Genomic DNA, 18,571 nt, shown 5'->3' on the forward strand with positions numbered 1-18,571 from the left:
CGTGTGTCACGATCCCAAGGCTGACAGAGGTGGATATAGCTCTGGGCAGACGTTGTGATGCAGCATCTCGAGGTTGACGAGGTTGACCAGCATCCCGAAGATCCCAAAGTTCAGCTCGGTACACTTGGCGGTGTTGCTGCCAAGCTGAACTGATGTGGCCAATCCAAGTTAGGAAAGGCACAGTCGAGGTAACATTACGCATTACATATACAGGATACGATACCAGTAATTACATCTGGCCGTCATTCTACAGGAGTGGTAGCTGAGGTGGTCAATAGATCCCAGTTCTGTACACATCTCTACGCCGGCTGCCAGCAATCGCAAAGAGTTGTTTTGGTGTCCGGTATATTACCAATGAGAAGTACAATGCTTTAGCAACGCTCCTTGCCTTTCCAACACATCTCGATCCTCGTCCTCTGTAAAGTACTGGATAGTTGGGAGTTGCACCAGCCCGGGTGCGTAGCAGGATCCCAGCTGCGGACCACTTCCCAATTATACGACCACCAGAACACATTGAACGTTTTGCAGTAGCTCACCCCTAGATGTGCGTCTCCGTCGTCGAAGGAGATTGCGATGGCTTGAATGCGTGATTTCAGCATGTCCTCGGAGGAGAAGGCTTGGGAGCAGTTGAGCCCTCATCACATCGTCTCTCAGTATCCTGACTGCTATAGCTTCATGACGTTCGTTCAGGCGTGTTCAAGTTTCATTTGTATGGCACAAATGGCACCCATCTTCGTCAAGCTGTTCGCCCAGTTGTCCACTTTACCGTCAGCAGACCCGGCAGAGTATAATAGTAGATGCAGTCGCGGTCCTTGTGAGTTTCCATGCTCTTCGGTATATCAAAATCATCTAACTTGGCGGTCTGACAGTGTGCTCTGTGAGTTCTGGACTGACGCTGCCTGTGCCTCCGTCAACATGCTCTTTGCTATCAGTAGAGGCCCGCAACTCCAACCTGACAAGATTTGGGCCCAATGGATCCAAGAATACGAAACTGCTATGGTTGCCAGAGAGCAGCCATGACAAAGAGCAAGCTGCCTTGAGGGCTCAAAGGAACAGGACAAGTCGGACAAAGAGTTGCGCAGCTTGGGGACGACCCTGCAATGTGCGAGAAAGCTGATTTGGATTCGCGTGCGGCGTCCACGATTTGGAAGTCGGATGCGTGCCATGTCCGTGCACTGCCCTTTGGTCGAAGCAGATTGATCGTTTCCCGGCCATGAGCCATAAATTGGGACGGGTCAAAAGCCGGCAGGCCTCCGTACAATCACGACCATGGCACAGAAGGATGCGACATTTCTACAGTCCGCCTCAAGGCTCCTGAAACAACTTCATCTCCATGCCCGTGTTGTTTTCTTTTTTCCGCACCACTTTAGCAGACGCGAGAGGGGCGGCCGGACAGGCAAACTATTGATGCTATGCAACGTCAAGCTGAAGTTACACTGTGGCAGCAGCAGGGAGTAAGCGAGATGGCCCTGCCCGTGTAGAATTGGAGCCGTTTCAGTGGACTAGATCATCCCAGGAGCTGTGGAGAGGTACCAGGGTCCGGCAGTGATTGGTGGTTAGCGTCGATTGCTGGTTCCCAGGTTCGTGACGGTTCAGGCTGCAAGACAGGGAGTCGTGGATCTGAACAACAGCATCGGTACGCGTTTCTGCTGGGGACACTGTGTTCCTCATAGTGAGGATGTCAGGCTACAGAAGACACATACAACCATGAAATGGTCAGTTGGCAGATGTGAATATTTCCAAGTGGTGCATAGAAGGATTCCTAGGCTCAACTCACTTGCTTTCGAAGGACTCAAGACACAACCGACAATCCCACTGATTCAACATCATCCACCTGCTCGCAGCTTGATCACCGTTGAGGTGTGCCGCTTGTTTGCCATCTGTGAGAATCCTACCAGAACCTTCGCCACTCCAAGGTTCGAGAGAATACGGGTCCTGTCAAAGCGGCCGCAGTCACTTCAGTGCACTCGAGCCTGGAAGATTGTGTACTCCCACATACTTACTGATTTGGAACAGGATCCTCGCGCAGATATCGTCTTCGGTATTTGACCAGCTCCTTTCCACTTGGTGGACACTTGTGAGTCTGCCGCATTACTTTTCCTTCTGCAACCTCACTCCTGCCATGGGCCCTCAGATCCTCGCGGGCAAGCCTGCCACTGCTCTAAACTGGTACAAGTTGAGAGGGATGTACATGGCTTTCAGGCACGGGAGTTCGAGCACATACAAGACGAGATTGATTGCTCATATCGCCCAATTATATCTCGGGAATGGGTCGAGGGAATTGCTGTGACCAGGGCGGCAATATCAAAGCTCCTGTAGAATACCTCACTGCCACCTCCTCGTACAGAGTGTATCTCGTCGAAATGTCATGTAATGTTCGGTATGACATATCCGGAATTACCGGACTTGACGCATGGGCGCCGCGCTTTCCCCAAACAGGCAAGAGGCAGATCGGCGCAGGTCCAGACCCTTTCCGACCACTCAGCCGCTGCCACTGGCAACACGTGGGGGAATGCGGCGTCTCGATTGGCAGAGAAAACTTAAAAACCACCTCGCATCCTCAACCACAACTCAACCCGGCGAGTTTTTCGTTCCCCATTTTAAATTTTTTTTGCTCCTCGTACCCCGTAAGCGATCACACGATTCCTCTTAGCTCTGATGCTTGGTATGAACAAGACTTGAGCAGAATCATCAAGCCGACGGCGACTGGCGCCGCTCACATGCCGGGTGGAGGACGAAGAGCGGTTCGAGAACAAGCAACCGGCAGCGAGCGACCCCAGCAGACCACAGACCACAGACCACCGACCACCAGGCGACATGGGGGCCGTCCAGATGCTCATCCCAGTAACTGCAGCCGCACGTTGATGCAAGCGGCGCGAGTAGAGCAGCCGATGGGCAAGGCGTTCATGCTCAGATCAACCTCACCTCCACCCGAAATCACCGATCGATGTATGAGTAGCCAGCCCAGGCATGCTGTCCCGAGTTGATCTCACGGCAGCAGCCACCGTAGACGTCGAGATTGGGGGGAGTGACTGCAAGAACGACGAGGGTGAGCTGATCATTTCAAGTGCACCCATGCCTCCATATGCAGTTCTGTCATACACACGTTACAGAGCTGCGTTTCCATGACTAAAAACGTGCCTGTGCAGCCCTTCGCAAAGGCTGCAGCCCAAAGTTTGTCGCGTGTCGAGCACAACAGTGTTTATCTCCGTCATCAATTTTGACTTGCCGAATAGCGTCCGCCATCAAATGTTTAATTTTGGTGGGTTTTTTTCTTCTTCCCTTTTCTGTCCTGCGTTTTCGCCTTCGGCCGCCCAGCAATCTCGAGGAGACGCCATACACAATCATGATTCCTCCTCCTCCGCTCCTACATGTCCCGCTTATGATGACCCTTGTCGGCAACGGTCCTTTGCTCGCTGCTGATGAGCATTCTCCATCCCACCCATCGCTCCACTTACGACCCTACGACCCTCCCACGGTAGCCTTCGTCTAGCCCTCTTATCGTCCAGGCCGGTTTAAACCCAACAAGTCACATCATCCGCCTGCAGCACCCGCCCCCCACCCTCCTCCTAATCTCATCGACGACCCTTGCCTCCCCCGATACCAATAACGTCCGCACGCTGCACGCCCATCGTGTACCCTGACGGTCGCTTGTGGACGAATCAGTCGAGCTCGTTGCTACTCGTGGCTCTGTCCTGCCTGTTTTTGGTATTCTTCGCCCGCTGCCAGCTCCCCTTCAAGGCGTATCGATTGGACCACCCGCCCCCTGCGAGCCATCCGTCACTTCCGTGCAACAAGCCTTTTAACACCATGACCTGGGGCGTTTGGCCTGTTGCTTAGCCCATGTCCGTCTATTCTCAAGCTTGGACCAATCGCCGAGCTGGCTTGGCTGTCGTCAAGATCGTTCCTTATTTTTCGGGTCGCCTCTCCGCTTTTCTACACAAGCTTCTGGCGCACTTCTGTTTCCCATAAAAAACGCGGGTAACCCTTCTTTTAACTTTTTTTCTTCCTTTGCCAACCTCAACTTACCACAACACCTCTTATTTCAACCTCCCCGCCAACAGTTCTCCGGTATTCCTTCCTTGGTATATCCTAACTGATTGATACACCATGGCTGGCAACGGAGAGGACGAGGTTACGAGATATGGGCCCAACCCTCCTCACGGCCCCGATGTCTCGGGCACCCATGCCCCCTTTGAGGATCCTCATATCGACATGACAACAAATGAGAAGGAGGTCTTCAAGTACCTGCTGAAGCCCGACGACCTGTATGACGAGAACGGGATCTACTGGGCGGACCTGCCCATCATGAAGCGCGTCAAGTTCGTCAACAAGGTCAATAGACAAGAGACCAAGCGAGAGTTTGCCGCCTTCTGGCAGATCTTCAAGAATGACCCGCTCGCCCCCGTCGGCTTCTACATGCGCAACATGGTTCTTCCCGGTGCCGGTCTCGGTCTCGAAGGGTACGTGCTCTTCTCCATCGGCAACATCAAGCCTCTCTTCCAGGCCGCCTTCCCGGACTGCTGGAAGCACAACACGATCTGCGACAAGACCTGGGTCAACGCCATTGACTACCTCGAAATCTGCGGTATCATTTGTGGTCAAATCCTCGTCGGTGTCATTGGTGACTGGATCGGCCGTCGTTGGGGTCTGATCCAAGATGCCACCATCATGTTCATCGGTCTCATCATGCTGGTCTGCGCCTGGGGTGTCACCCAGAACGGATGGGTCATCTGCTACGCCTGGTCTCTGTTCTTCTACGGCATTGGTGTCGGTGGTGAATATCCCATGACTGCCACCTCTGGTATGGAGAATGCTGTCGGGTCCGGCAAAGTCTCGACCCGCGAGGATCGTCTTCACAGAGGTCGCAAGGTCGTCAGCGCCTTCTTGATGCAGGGCTGGGGTCAATTCGCCAACCAGGTCATCCTCATCATCCTGCTCTTGGTCTTCCACCACGGTAGTGGCAATGCCCCCTACTCCAAGGTTGCTGCCCAGTACACCTACCGTGTCTCCTTCGCCATCCCGGCGGCTGGGACCGCCTGGCTGATTTACTTCCGTACCTTCAAGGTCAAGGCGGGCGCCAACAGACAATTGCGCATCGCCAAGAAGAAGAATGCCGTCACTGGCTACGATGTCGAATCACTCAAGCTGACCTTCTACTACTTTGGTGGCCGTGTCATCGCCACTGCTGGCACGTGGTACATGAACGACGTCTTTTTCTACGGCAACAAGCTGTTCCAGAGCGAGTTCATCAGCGTCATCATGCCCGATACCAGTTCCATCATGCCCGGCTGGTTGTACAACCTGATCAACGTCGGTGTGTCGCTGTGCGGTTACTACCTGGCCAGTTTCTTGGTCGACAACAAGCTCTACGGCCGCAAGCACATGCAGTCCCTCGGCTTCTTGATGGACTTCATCTTCTTCATCATTCCCGGTACCCAGCTCAAGTACTACACTTCTCGCGCCCACATCAAGGAGTTCCAGACCATGTACTTCCTGTCCTCATTCTTCCAGCAATTCGGCCCCAACTGCGTCACCTTCCTGGCGGCCGCCGAAGTCTACCCTGTCGCCGTCCGTGCTACCGCCCACGGTTTCTCCGCTGCTGTCGGTAAATTGGGCGCCCTGACCGCCGCCGTCGGCTACAGCTACTGGTCCACCCAGACCAAATTCTGGGTTGTGCCGTGGTTCGGTCTTGCCGGTGTCATCATCAACGTCCTTTTCATGCCCGACACCACCGGCCTGGATCTCAAGGAACAAGAACGCCGCTGGGCCTACATCCGCGCCGGCCGCGAGAAGGACTACCACGGTATTGCCATCCACCCCAAGCATCTGAGCTTGTGGGAGCGTCTCCGTGGAGTCGGCAAGCCCTATGATCCCGAGCTCGACTTCAAGCAGCGCATCGAGGAGATGCGTGGCGAGTGGGAAGCCCGCATGCAAGCCAGAGCCGAGGAGAAGGAGGCCGATGATCTTGCCAATGCCGAGGATGACGATGACTTCCACTCTGAGGTCTCGTCGTACTTCAAGCGCTCCACCAAGTCACCCAACCTCCAGGGCATGGAGAACGAGAAGATTCCTGAGGATCAGAGATTGAACGGCGAGAATGGTATCTAAACTATACTTTTGTTTTGTTTTGGACTTAATGGGAGGGGGATGAGACACGAAAGCGGAAGGGTTCATCATGCGATGGAGGATGACGAAGTGACGCCCTGTCACAGCCAAAGAATGACAAAAGCAGGATAGACATTCTTCTCGCTGAAGAACAAGCGTGTGCGTGTGTGAGATGCGTTGTTTGCTCTTGTGTTGCGGATGCTATCGTGGCAAAAGATTGGGGGTTGTGAACAATATGCATGCGTGTTGCTTTTTGTGCGTGAGAGAGAGAGAGAGAGAGGGATATCTCCTTTGGCCTAACCGCTGGCGACCCACCAACCCGGCTCCGTAATCTTTGTGACCACCATTCTCTTTTTTTCTTTCTTTTCAAATGATACCACGGCTCATCGCCTGAGAAGAGATATATATACACCGGCACTGGTACGCAGGGGGTACTGATAATACCAAAGACGAAAAATCATAAGACATGATGATCGTGAATATTGAACGTGAAAATGAACATGGTACCAGCTATACACACACACACACACACACACCCCTGTGCTGTGAAGATGCTCTGGCACCCCCAGGTGAAGCTCCGTGATTGGCTTCTTGGTTAGTTGGTAGGTAGATCGTGATATGCTACTACCGTGTCTTCACTGCTGCCGCTGCTGCCGCCACCACGTAATAATAATGTACGCAGTCTCCTGTACATACAGTATGTAGTACTCGGTCCATCATCGGAATGAATAGCCTATGTATGTATGTATAAGCCATTCGGAGAGGCCGATGAGGATGGCCTCCCCCCTCCCGCCCCAGCTCCTTCGAAAGGGGTAACACCCTGGCCTACCCAAAGAAGAAAAGAAGGAGGAGGAGAGGCTCAGGGCCTCAGAGCCTCGTACGCACACGTCCATCTACCTACCTACAGTATCTATTTACGTGTCGATCAACCTTCCTGCGAAGCAAACCACGCTCTCTGGCTGGGCTGGCTAGAAGCCAAATTGTTTATTTCAGGTTCGTTCGAAGGACAGCGTTGCGTAGCCTAGCCTAGCCTAGCGGTTGAGGCATATTCATGACCCAGCAGAACCCCCGATTTCGACTCCGCCCGGCGTGCTCACTTGCTCACTTGCTCACTTACTTCACCACACTTGACACCCATTTTCCCAATTTCGATGTACAGTCCATCTACCTATCCATTCATCCATCCATCCATCCATACACCGCCTGCAACTTCCGAAAACAAAACAAGACAAAACAAAACGCTCAAGACGGCGGGAGGGAGTCTCGAGGAACTTTATGCGTATATGTATAACAATATATATATATATATATATGCCCCGAACCGTGCTGCGTCCAATGCCATTTTCGTTCAGGAAGGGGAGCCAGGCTGCTTTAATCGCGCACGTGACAGAGCACGGGAGAGCCCCGGGGGAGCACGCCCGAGCACTACGCGTGCCACAGGGGGCGCTGGCCCGATGCTAATCCACAGGAGCCAGGCCCCGGCGTGGAAGTACCCGTTCACTCCTATGACATGGCGGTCCTGAGCTTCAGAAGCTAGAGGGAGACACGGGTTGGGTGACTGCGGCGGCTTTCTCGCAGGACGGCTCGCTACTGGATACCGCGTCCGACGATGTTACCGTCAGGCTTTGGAATCCGAGCACAGGTCAGCAAGTGCAGACGCTAAGGAGACACACTAAGGAAGTAAACGCGGTGGTCTTCCCGCCCGATGGCACGCTGCTGGCCTCTAGATCCCACGGGTAAGACGGTCAGGCTCTGGGACCCTCGTACGGGTCAAGAAGTGTGTATAGGAATCATGACTATCCCCCTCGCCCCTTGTGTTCTTAAAACCCTGGTTTGGCAACATTCCTCTTTAAGTTTAGTTTCGGAGAATTTTGGCCAATCATATAATAAGATTTTCAGGGTCACCCCAAGAAAACTTCAAATTCAATAAAAGTATCCGTATCACCGCCGTTTCTTAGAATAATGGTATATAAATAATATCGTTAGATTTTCCTTAACGAGTCGCATCGAATGGTACTATTGATAATATAAACGGACTTCTACTTCTTAAGAAAAGTAAAGAACTTATATTTTTAGATGATTTTCTTGAGGTGTAAGGCCCTGAAACTTGGCAGACTTGGCACGCTAACCAGATCTTTGTTACCACGTGATTTTCTTGGCAAAAGCCGGCTGCGAAATAGGCCCTGCCTCCTTGATCTTCGCACTCTTGACTTTCATTCTGAGAGTAAGTTAGCAACTGTTAAGGCACGCTCCCGATTAGGTCGAAAACTCTACTTGGCCCCCTTTCGGAACTGATATCCACTCGCCCCCGAACAGCGCCATGGTAGTTCCGTACGCATCGATCGCTAGCGCTGTCGAGGGGGTCGCAAAGCTCTCTTTCGTCATCTACACAGCTTGGAAAGACGGCCCTGTGATCTTGCAGCGCGTGTCCCGCGAGCTAAAATCCGTGTACCTGCTCCTTCAGGAGATACATGTTGAAGCAGAAGAGCCAAGCTCGACCATTAATAGATACGGCGAGCACAAGAAGACTCAGTTCCAGGAGGTGGTCACCCATATCAAGCCGCCGCTTGAGTTTCTCTGCGAAAAAGCGCAGAACTACAAGCAGAGCGACCGTAGAGCATGGCAGCGCATATTGATCGGAGGCTTTGCCAAAGACCAGATCAAGGATAGTCTCGATGAGATTCTGCATCATGTGGCATACCTCCAGATGCTCCATCTAAGTTTATCGGATGTGCAGCGATACTCTCGCTTGGACAACAGCATCGATGATTTCTGCCAGAAGGAGGTTGAGAAAGAGGAAGCCGCCTCGACTGTGTTCTCGTTCGAAGAGATGGATGTCAATCCAGATGAGTGGGAAGATCTGTGGGGTATATTACTCCCTAAGCTCCAACAGCTGCACTATGCGTCTGACGATATGCAAAGCCATAAGAAAGAGATCCTGTCTTACATCAACTACAAGACAAACGTGGCAAGGGAGGAGCATGGTCTCAAAGGCCGGCGTCAGCTAGCTTTGGAAGGTAAACGAGCAGATCGCAACCGTGCCAAAGAGGAGTCTGCAAGCCAGGCGAGCCCTTCCGGGACATCTACTCCTTCAATTTCACCAAGTTCTCAAGAAGACGCGCCACAGCAGCAATCATCACAACAAGCGCAAGGTACAACCTCAAACGTCAAAAATAACAACCCCGCAATCTCAGCAGTACAATCCCAGAGAGCAGAAGCACCGCTCCCAGCCCCTGCCAGTCGCGGTATACGGTTGCAAAACAGCGATCTCCATCCACTGAAAGCTCAGATCCAACCCACAACATCTCAGCCTCGATTGCCCCGGCCTCAAGAAGCGAGACCCTTCGGCCGGATTGATGCTCTCCCTTCACAGCAACAAATCGTGAGAGCCAAAGCGCAGCAACCTGTGGGGCTGTCCTTGAAGCCTCGCCTGAAGAATTTCTTCCGCCGCAAACAACAGAAATACACATCCCCGGGAATCGACACCGTTTTGACGCCTAAACCTCAAGACCCACCCCTTTTTGACCAGCGAAGAGAATTTTCGGAGGGCTACTCTTCCACAGAAATGCCATTTCACTCAGCCTATTCCACTGAAACTCCGGCTGTGGATCCCAATTCTTTGGAAGTAACCGCATCTTCGTCACTTCCGATCGCACATCCCGTGCAAAATGCAGATATGGCCTTACCGGAATTATGGTCTAGGCCAATAGTGGAATCAAGAGGGTTTTTCGAACTTGTTGTGCCAGGCGAAGCAGAGGGGACGAAATATGGCGACAACTGTCAAGTGGCAGCTCAAGGTAGCCGTTTTGCAATTTGGGTCGAATCTTTTCGGGAATCCGATTATGGCTTCATGTACAGAGGAGTCATGGACGGCGGCGGATCGCATAAAATACAGCCGTCCGTGTTGCATTCATTGGACCCCCCAAAGTACAAACCACACAACATACAAATGGAATGGAGGAACTTGGGCTCTCTGGCGTTCCTTGAAAATGGAACGCTTCTTGCCGAGTTCGAATACGTCCAAATCAACTACATGTATCGTCGACATTTTGTAGTAGCTTGGCCGTCAGGAGTTCATAGTCCAATCTCCTGGAAGTCTGCGGCGTGGGAGGTCAGCTATAGGGGAAAATCGGCTTTTGCGCACAGGGGCCATCTGCTTGCTTATCAAAGTAAGAATAGCGTCAACATCCTGAGGACAACGGGAATTGGGCCCCGAGGCGAGCTACAGCATATAATCGAGCTCTTCACCGGAAACAAGCCACCAGCCGCCCAGATCGTCTGGTCCGAGGACGACAGGCACCTCCTTCTCTGCCACGACACCAAATGTGACGAGGAAGAACGCAAAACCACCATCCAAATATATGGCATTCAGAACGGACATCTGATGTCCTCCATAGACTTTGCCGATCTGCACAGCCACAACCTCGAGTTCCACTTCGGGGACTCACAAGAAGACATCCTCGCCCTCCGTAAACACGTATTCCTCTACGACACAGACAAGCCTTGCCCTACTGTTCTGCCAGCGCTTGCTAAAGGGTCGCCGATCGGACCAGAGTTCCCATTCGCCGTGCACATCAATGCCATCAGCGGAGAGAAAGAGCTGGTTTCTGAAACGGTGGCGGACGAAAGCAAAGATCTGTACAGGATGCCCTCCATCTCCCCTGATCGATCGTGTTTTCTCGGCCGCGCCGCCCATTCCTCGGGCGATAGCTCTCAAGACGATGACTCTCTGTATCTCTTTAATATCCTACACCCCACGATTTCCGAAGCGCGAACTTTGTTTTCGAGGAGCGATCGCCACTCAAAGTTGTTGTGCTATAAGTTCGTGGACAGCGGACATCGGATCCTATTTCTTAGGAAGTATTGTAACTATGATGCGAGGGAGCCTTCTGGGATTTATGATAGGCTGTATTTACATTTGCTAGAATGTGGAGCTGCTGCATGGCCCGACAATCATTACGGTAGAGATCTCAGGTAATTGATGTCTATAGCTGGGGGGTTGTAGTCAGGAAGCAGAAATTTCGTCTGTGCATGCAGGGGCCGCAAGGCCGCTGATTAGCTATATCTGGTACAGTAGTAGTGGTCCCATTTTATCTGAACTCAAAATTCTCCGATTTTCATATCGCTTGGAGGTGATAAGTCCAGCATAGAACGCCACGATTATGCTTGAACTTTTGAGCTGCAACAGGAATTTTTCGAGCTGCAGGCAGAATCACTTGAATTATTCTAGGCTTCCTTGGACTTCAAAGCTACGGAACGCATGAGACACTGGCAATCCTACAGTTTTGCCTTGACCACCCGTGCGCCGCCCGCATCAGTCTTATATCGTAGCCAGTCCATCCTGTGAGCCTTGGAAATGGTGAGTGTGTGGCATTAAGGTTTGCAATAGCGACGGAATTGAGGCAGAGAAAAGAAGGGAGCGGGACCAGTTGGGCATTTGATACCGTATAAAAGTCTCTGACTGTTTCATTATCAGGAGGGTATCAGCCATCGAGAGATTGACCTACATCTCCAGAGCGATGGGAGAATTCCCAGATCGTCTTCCTCACAACCTCGATTTTCCGTGATATCTCTAACATTGTGACTTTTTCACGGTCTGCGGACTCCTCTGGTTCCATAGCGAATATCTCTATCCCGAACCGGATACGGCCAGGCGACATCAACAAATCTATTCATTGTAAACGAGCGCTGACTTTATGCAAAAGGAGGCCGCGGAATAGCACTTGACTTGGATCTTAAAATCTATGCCTTTACCGAATCGGGATAGAAATCGTTCTCGCATGATAGCAACCTATTCGACGCCGAGGAGGGAACTCGCACAGGCTCAATCTACCAGCAGTGGCGGTGTCCGGCCATTCTTATCCATCAAGTCCACTGCAGCGCCGTGCTCGATTAGTAGCTGTGCCACTAGCTCATGACCCTTCCGTGCGGCCCATAACAGCGGTGTCTCGCCAGATCCATCCCTCAAATCCACTACAGCACCTTTCTCGATCAATTGCCGGATCACAGCCTCATGGCCGGCCTGCGAAGCCAAGAGTAGCGGTGTCCGGCCCATACTATTCCTCGAGCCCACGGCAGCACCTTTCTTGATTAATAGCCCTGTCACTGCCTCATGGCCTTTTCAAGAAGCCAAGAACAGCGGCGTCCACTCTACCTGGCCCCCCGTGTTTAGGTTGACCCCTGTCGAGTCTAGCTATAGTATAATGTGTCGAACACCAAAATACACTGCTACGTGGACCTATACACGTGTAACACCCACAGTATCCCTAGGCTTCGAACGGTATTCGAAGGACGCCGACAGGGCACCATAAGGGTAGCAGGACCGTCGCGGACAGAGCAATAGGCAAATCCACCCCGAGGGTAGATTTACAAATCTCGCATCACGTAACTGTACTGCCGTACAGCCTCCCCCAACAACCCAACACCCGTACGATGCGTCCATCATGCGGATCGCAGGATCCCAGCCTCCGCCGATCAAGAAGATCCCATGGTACTACCGGTGGCAGGATGCCAGCCTCCCTCGAAGAGAGTTCTCAACCTTTCGAATAAGGTTGCCCCCACCGTCAACAGAAAGGATACCTTGAAAGGGTTGAGGAAGAAGCCCAACAGACAGACGAAGGACATAGGTATAGAAGGGATCTCAGGACCCTTAGATAGAGAGACAGGATTCAGTACCATCATCATTCAAGACCCTACCTTGTGATACTCGCAGCGTTCCGTGACTCCTCTCAACCCCCTCCCGTGATAGCCGCACGCGTGTCGTAGGGTTGTTACAACACGCTTCGGTTGTTTTTCGGCCTGTAGGTCATAACTATTTCCATATAATAAACGTAGTCTGTCTGGATACCTTTCCAAGCCTGTTCTGAGGTATTCCATGGCCAGCTCGAGGACGGAAGCTCGGGATTCTTCCTTCTTTCGGGCGTGGTGGCCCCATTGTCTGGCTGAATACCGTAGAAGCGCACTCTATACGCGGTTTTCTGTAGTTTCTTTATTGTCCGCTAGAGGTGGGAATGTGAGAAAAGTGAGGCATGATTCTGCTATTCGCCCTTGCCACTCCCCCGCCGCGACTTTAAATATCTCGGCTTCCTATAGGAGATATTCTTGTAGCGCGTAGTGCACGAACTGGACCGTAGATGTCTCTTGATCGATTATCACGATGAGGGAGGCGAGGAAGCGGGGCAAGAGCGGGCCAGAGCCGTGAGGGAGCAGAAGGGAATGGAAGGGGAGCTAGGAAGAGAGGAAGGGAGTGGAAGAGAGCGGAAGGGGGAGGGAATGGCCTAAATAGTGGCTCGCGGGGGAGCAAAGCGGCCGCTGATGAGTCAGCGAGATGGGGGCGGAGGGCGACAGATCGGGGATTATATATATATAATTACATATATATAGTGACTGCTGACACACGCACGCACGCACTCATTCACTCACCCAACCACAGACGTATTACACAGCGGGACTGGCCTGCTACATACATAGGCACGATGGGGAAGTTAGTCGGTCGATCCATCTGCCAGTCCGGTAGTCATTTAGTCATTTAGTCAGCTTAGTTAGTGTTCCCAGTTCAGATTCAATTCCCGTCCGTCTGTCCGTCTGTCCGTCCATCCGTCCATCCCGCTCCGCCTCCCTCGCCTCGCCTCGCCTCGTCGCGCCGGCCCCGGGCCCCGGGCTCCGGCAACGGCCTCGGCCTTGTCAAGATCGAGGGGGCCCGGAAGAGGTCATTTGTTTAGATGCGCCCTGGGACTGCACACCACGCACACACACACACACACACACACACACACTTACACTACTTCCTCATGTCATATGACCGAGAAACACGCCCTGGTCAGTCAGGCAGTCAGTCGGTACATGGATCTTGGAACACACTAGATGGGACTGGTAGCACTTCTTGTTCACACGACACAGGATGCCGAAAACAAAAAAAAAGGATTTGGATTCTCTCATCTGGACTATCGATATCGTCGTGTCGTTCACCCGCCCAAGCCTCACCTCCTTCTTACTCCTCCTGCTCCTCCTCAGACGTCCACTCCTCCTCCACATCCCCCTCCTCACCCTTTTTGCTCCTCTCCAGCCCACCCATGACCTCCGTCGCCGCGTTCAACGTCCCCTGCAGCCCCTTCAGCAGGCGCATCAACTCCGCCTCAACCTCTTCATTGGAGGCGTTGGCGGACATCGCCGCCGTGCTGGGAGGAGATGCGGGCGGCACGAAGGCGACGAGGGGAGCTTGCACTCCACCCGCAGGAATCGCCGTGGCGTTCGACGTCACCGAAGAATCTGATGCCCGGTGCATGTTGGGTGCTCCCGAGTGGGAGTGGCTGGGCCCAGGAAAGCCGTCTTCGCCAATCCGTGCCGGACGCGGACCGGACGCCGTCAATGGCATGGTTGTTGCCGAGGAATACCCGGGGCGCATCGTCCTCCCTCTCCCCGAATAGGACCCACCCATGTTGACGTCTTCGTCCATGGTGGCAGGGCCCGGATGATCTCCGTCGCCGTCGTCGTCGCGCTCAAGGCCAAATGGATCCACGTCCGTAGACGAGGCTGAAACGTCGCTGTATGCTTCAGACAGTGCGGTGGAAGGTCGAGGGATCTCCCGTCCTTCCGCTTGCACGAAGTCACCGAGCGTCACCGGCATGGTCATCTGGCGCGACAACGGCGCCGGACGGGTTGGTGTAGGTCTAGAAGCAGCAGGTTTCTGGTATGTAAGAGTGGCGGCTGGGGGGGACGATCCTACAGCTTCTTGCTCTTCGTAGTCGTCGGCAACCTTTGCTTCGGCCATGGCGGAAGAGAAAGACCAATCCATTGTATTGTGTTTCTTGGTCTTTTGGCTGAAACTGGCCTCTGCCTCGACCTCCTCTTCCGGCGGGCCGGGGAGTTCGTGACCGTTTGTGGGCTCTTCTTCCGAGGGGACGTTGATTTGTGGGATTGTCATGGCTGCCTCGGACATCGCGCTCGCGAAGGACCAGTCCATGGTCGCATGCCCGGGTCGGGACGACGTGATTTCAGCTGGCTCTTGCAGCTCAGGGGCCTTTGTTCTGTTCTTCACAGTCCATTCTTCTTGAGACATTGCAAAGTCATGTGCGGACGTGCTTGGAGGGGCGACAGCCTCAGCGGATGAGGCTCTCCTGGCGGTGAGAGACTGGTTGTTGGGATCACGGGGACCCTTGGAATTGGCCCGCTTCTCCCGAAGTGTAGATGCGTCCGCAAGTCTGATGGTCTCTTCTTTCATGGGTGTGGCAGCGTAAGCGGTCTGGATTTTATCATCTGTCCTTGGGGCAGCTGCGACGGCATAGTCGGCTTCATCGAAGTCTCCCAGATCAATGACGTTAGATGCGATAGAGCTAGGCCGGTCTTCCGCCATGGCTCGGAATGGTAAGTCGGATATTCGACGCTGTTCGGGGATGGGGATAAAATCCGTTTTGGTCTTGTATTCGTATGCGGGCTTGTTCTGGTCAAACAGGTTGGAGAGGTCTGCTCCTCTTTTGACCCGGGCTTCAAAGTTGGCCTTTTGAGCTGCGGTCATTTCTTTGGGGGGCGAGAGACCGCCAGGTCTGGTCAACCCTTTGGGGGTCTCTTCTCCTGTCACGGTTTCGTCGGGAGACGAACTCGAGAAGTCAGGGATCTCCAAGATTGCAGATACGCGTTTTTCGAAATCTTGAGTCATGCTAAAGTTCCATTCATCTTCGGAATCGATGTCGGCATCAGGGCCTTGGGCAGAAGCAGCCGCTGCGCCTCCAGGCATGAATAGAGAGATTCTTTGGCCGCCACTGAACAGCCACGCGTAATATGTTTGAACGAGCTCGGTGAGCATGCTCGTTGGATGCGTCGCTTCGGTGTCCTTGAGAAAATCGTGTTGTAAAACATCCTTCATCGACGGTCGCGTGGCGGCATCAGGAGTAAGTGCGTAGGACACAAGTGAGCGTAGACCGTCACTGAAAGCCTCATTTTCTGGGAGGGAGATGGCCTGCTTCAGGCGTCTCATTCTCATTTTGAGTTGTTGACGTTCACGCAGATCGCTATTGGGCGGCCGTCCCATGGCACATTCATAGATTGTGCAGCCGTATTCCCACACATCGACCTGATGGTCGTGTTAGCCGCAGCCTCCAATCCAAGGGGGACCTCCGAAGTGGGAGTATCGCAGCACTATCCTCATAGCTTACCTCATCTGAGTACTCGGGATTCTCTGTCCACAGCTCTGGCGGCATCCAGTGCAGAGTTCCTATGAATGTCTTTCGCTTGTCTGTTTGGGTATCAAGAATGGTGGCAACACCAAAGTCACACAATTCTAGACGACCCTCTTGGTGAATAAGAACATTGGCAGCTAGAGGAAAGACAAAAGGTCAATCTTCAATCTGTTGGCAAAAGGGGGTTGGCTGTAGGAGAGGAAAAAGCCCCCATACAATGGGAAGAAACAAAACATACCTTTGACATCCCGGTGCATGATGCCTGCTTCGTGAAGACCCTTTAAAGCCTTTGCCAATTCCCGTGCGATAATTATGATATATTTTTCGGAAAGTCTGTCGTTGGTAGCCCTCATCTACACCGTCAAAATCAGGTCAACACTGTAGCCTTCAGACCTCCACACTCCGAAGGAACATAGATGGCATCGAGTCTCACTGTCACCGGCTAGAACCAGGTCTCTGGGGACTCAATGGACACCCAAACTTACCAGGGTTTTGACACTGCCGCCAGGACAATATTCACACACCAACCATAACTGACTATGCACGGGCAGAGCTTCGATCATTTGATTGAGGTTTTCTGCTCCACTCTCTTGAGCTTGTCGCAGGATTCTAATTTCTCGGTTGAAGTCTCGAATTTGTTCGTCCTTGTGATCACCAAAGGCATGAAAATCCGCTTCATCGACGTCAAGGACTTTGATGGCAACGACCTTCGATGTGGAAAGTTGACGTCTATTATACAAGTCAGGAGAGGGCAGCCGAAGGCCGGAAGCCTCAGAATGACTCACCCTTTGTACACTCTACCGAAGCTACCTTTACCAATCAACTCATCAAATGCATAGTCAGGCTCAAGCTGCTTGGATCTCTTGCACTTCTCCTCAACCGCCCGTTGTTGTTCCTGGGCAAGACGAATCGCCTCGCGACGGTGAGCAGTCATAGCTGCAGCTGAGTCCGGATGAAGACTGTCCATTGTGAAAGTCGCCCCAACTCGGCGTTGTTGTTTGAAAGTTTTTGTTCTCCGCAAAGGCGTATCGGACTCTTCCGCCTCTGGTGATGATTCAAGGATTTCAAGGGTCTTTCGGCGGTGTGCGAGGATTTCAGCTGATAGTTCTTCTTCGTCTCGTGTTGTTGCGGGGTGCTGCTTTGTGGCTTCGTTGAATGATTCTTCTGAAAGGAGGCGTCGGAGAACAAATTCACGGGTGAGCGGTGTGTACTCTGGTTCTGGACAGTCAAGGACTGCTTGGCAATCTGCGGAAGCGAGACGACTCTTTCGCTGCCGATCTTCCGGTTCAGCGCGTGCTGGAGTTGCTGGAGGTGCTTGAGGTCTGGTCTTTCGAACGCAAAGCGGAGGCGGAGATAGCTCGTCCCAGAGTGCTCTGTCTTCCTGAAGCTCGGGCTCAAACCTTGCGGCGGAATTTCGGTCAGTGGCAGCAGGCTCACGTGAAAGTGGAAGCCCTTTTGGTCGAAGAGGTGATCTCTGAGGAAGCGGAGGAGGCTTTGCAAAATCTTCACTGAGTCGGAGTGGAGACTTGGGGGGAAGATGCGGAGGTCTGGCAGACGCAGAGTCACTTGGCGACTGCTTGCCCTGCTTCTGCCACCAGTTGTCTGGTCGAAGAACTCGTCTTGGCGCGCGTGTGAGTGGAAGACTGGGCTTCTTCTCGTTGGGTGGTGTAGGTGAAGATGGTGACGAGAAGCTGGAGGGTGATAAGGCACTGCTATTGTCCTTTGTTCCACCTACAATGGGTGAATATAAGGATGAAAGGTCCGCCGAAGTCGCAGATTCAGGAGTTTCTGGTAGATATTTATTTCCAGGCGAAGAATTTTGACTGCCGAGAGCTGTAAGACGATACGGAGGCCCACTGGGACGCTGTTCTCTGCGGGAACCTGCAAAGAAAGGAGACTGCCCGGGCCGAAATTGGTTATAGTGAGGAGAACTTGTCGATTTGGACGAAGACGGTGGGGAGAGATATGTCTGCGAAAGGTAACGGTCCTCTTTGATGGAGATGCGACTGGACGGAGATGCTGCCTTTTGTTAACTTATCCCTCTCTCCTCGGGTTGGAGACTTTTCCGTCAGATCAACGTCATCTTGGGGGATAAATAGCCCAGCGTCGGTGACGCGAATGTTGACGAATGATCATTCGGCTAATGAGACGACTTACAAAGGGGTTCCCGAGCCTTATCCTCAAGGACAGTTTTTCTTTCACCACCTGGGAACATGGTTGTCAGTCGTTGTTGAGGTTGTAGAGTGAGTGGTGGAGGGAAAAAGTGAAAGCAGCAGTGACATGGTGAA

At 52.8% G+C, this 18,571-nt stretch overlaps 3 protein-coding genes across 3 annotated transcripts; 2 read left to right on the forward strand and 1 right to left on the reverse strand.

Moving 5' to 3' along the window:
* Positions 1-4,110: 4,110 nt before the first annotated feature.
* AYL99_02445 (hypothetical protein) lies at positions 4,111-6,111 on the forward strand (the record flags this gene model as incomplete). The annotated part of the gene is made up of 1 exon (XM_018833961.1): positions 4,111-6,111. One exon carries the CDS (start codon positions 4,111-4,113, stop codon positions 6,109-6,111), a length of 2,001 nt encoding a protein of 666 aa, XP_018696585.1.
* Positions 6,112-8,428: 2,317 nt separating this feature from the next.
* On the forward strand, positions 8,429-11,086 carry AYL99_02446 (hypothetical protein; the record flags this gene model as incomplete). Its single annotated transcript, XM_018833962.1, has 1 exon — positions 8,429-11,086. One exon carries the CDS (start codon positions 8,429-8,431, stop codon positions 11,084-11,086), a length of 2,658 nt encoding a protein of 885 aa, XP_018696586.1.
* Positions 11,087-14,098: 3,012 nt separating this feature from the next.
* AYL99_02447 (hypothetical protein) lies at positions 14,099-18,498 on the reverse strand (the record flags this gene model as incomplete). Its single annotated transcript, XM_018833963.1, has 6 exons — positions 14,099-16,177; positions 16,260-16,420; positions 16,522-16,636; positions 16,769-17,012; positions 17,069-18,302; positions 18,441-18,498. The coding sequence occupies 6 exons, from the start codon at positions 18,496-18,498 to the stop codon at positions 14,099-14,101; spliced, it is 3,891 nt and encodes a 1,296-aa protein (XP_018696587.1).
* Between the last annotated feature and the right edge of the window lie 73 nt (positions 18,499-18,571).

This window comes from Fonsecaea erecta, assembly GCF_001651985.1.
Source record: "Fonsecaea erecta strain CBS 125763 chromosome Unknown Scaff2, whole genome shotgun sequence".
NCBI lineage: Eukaryota > Fungi > Ascomycota > Eurotiomycetes > Chaetothyriales > Herpotrichiellaceae > Fonsecaea > Fonsecaea erecta.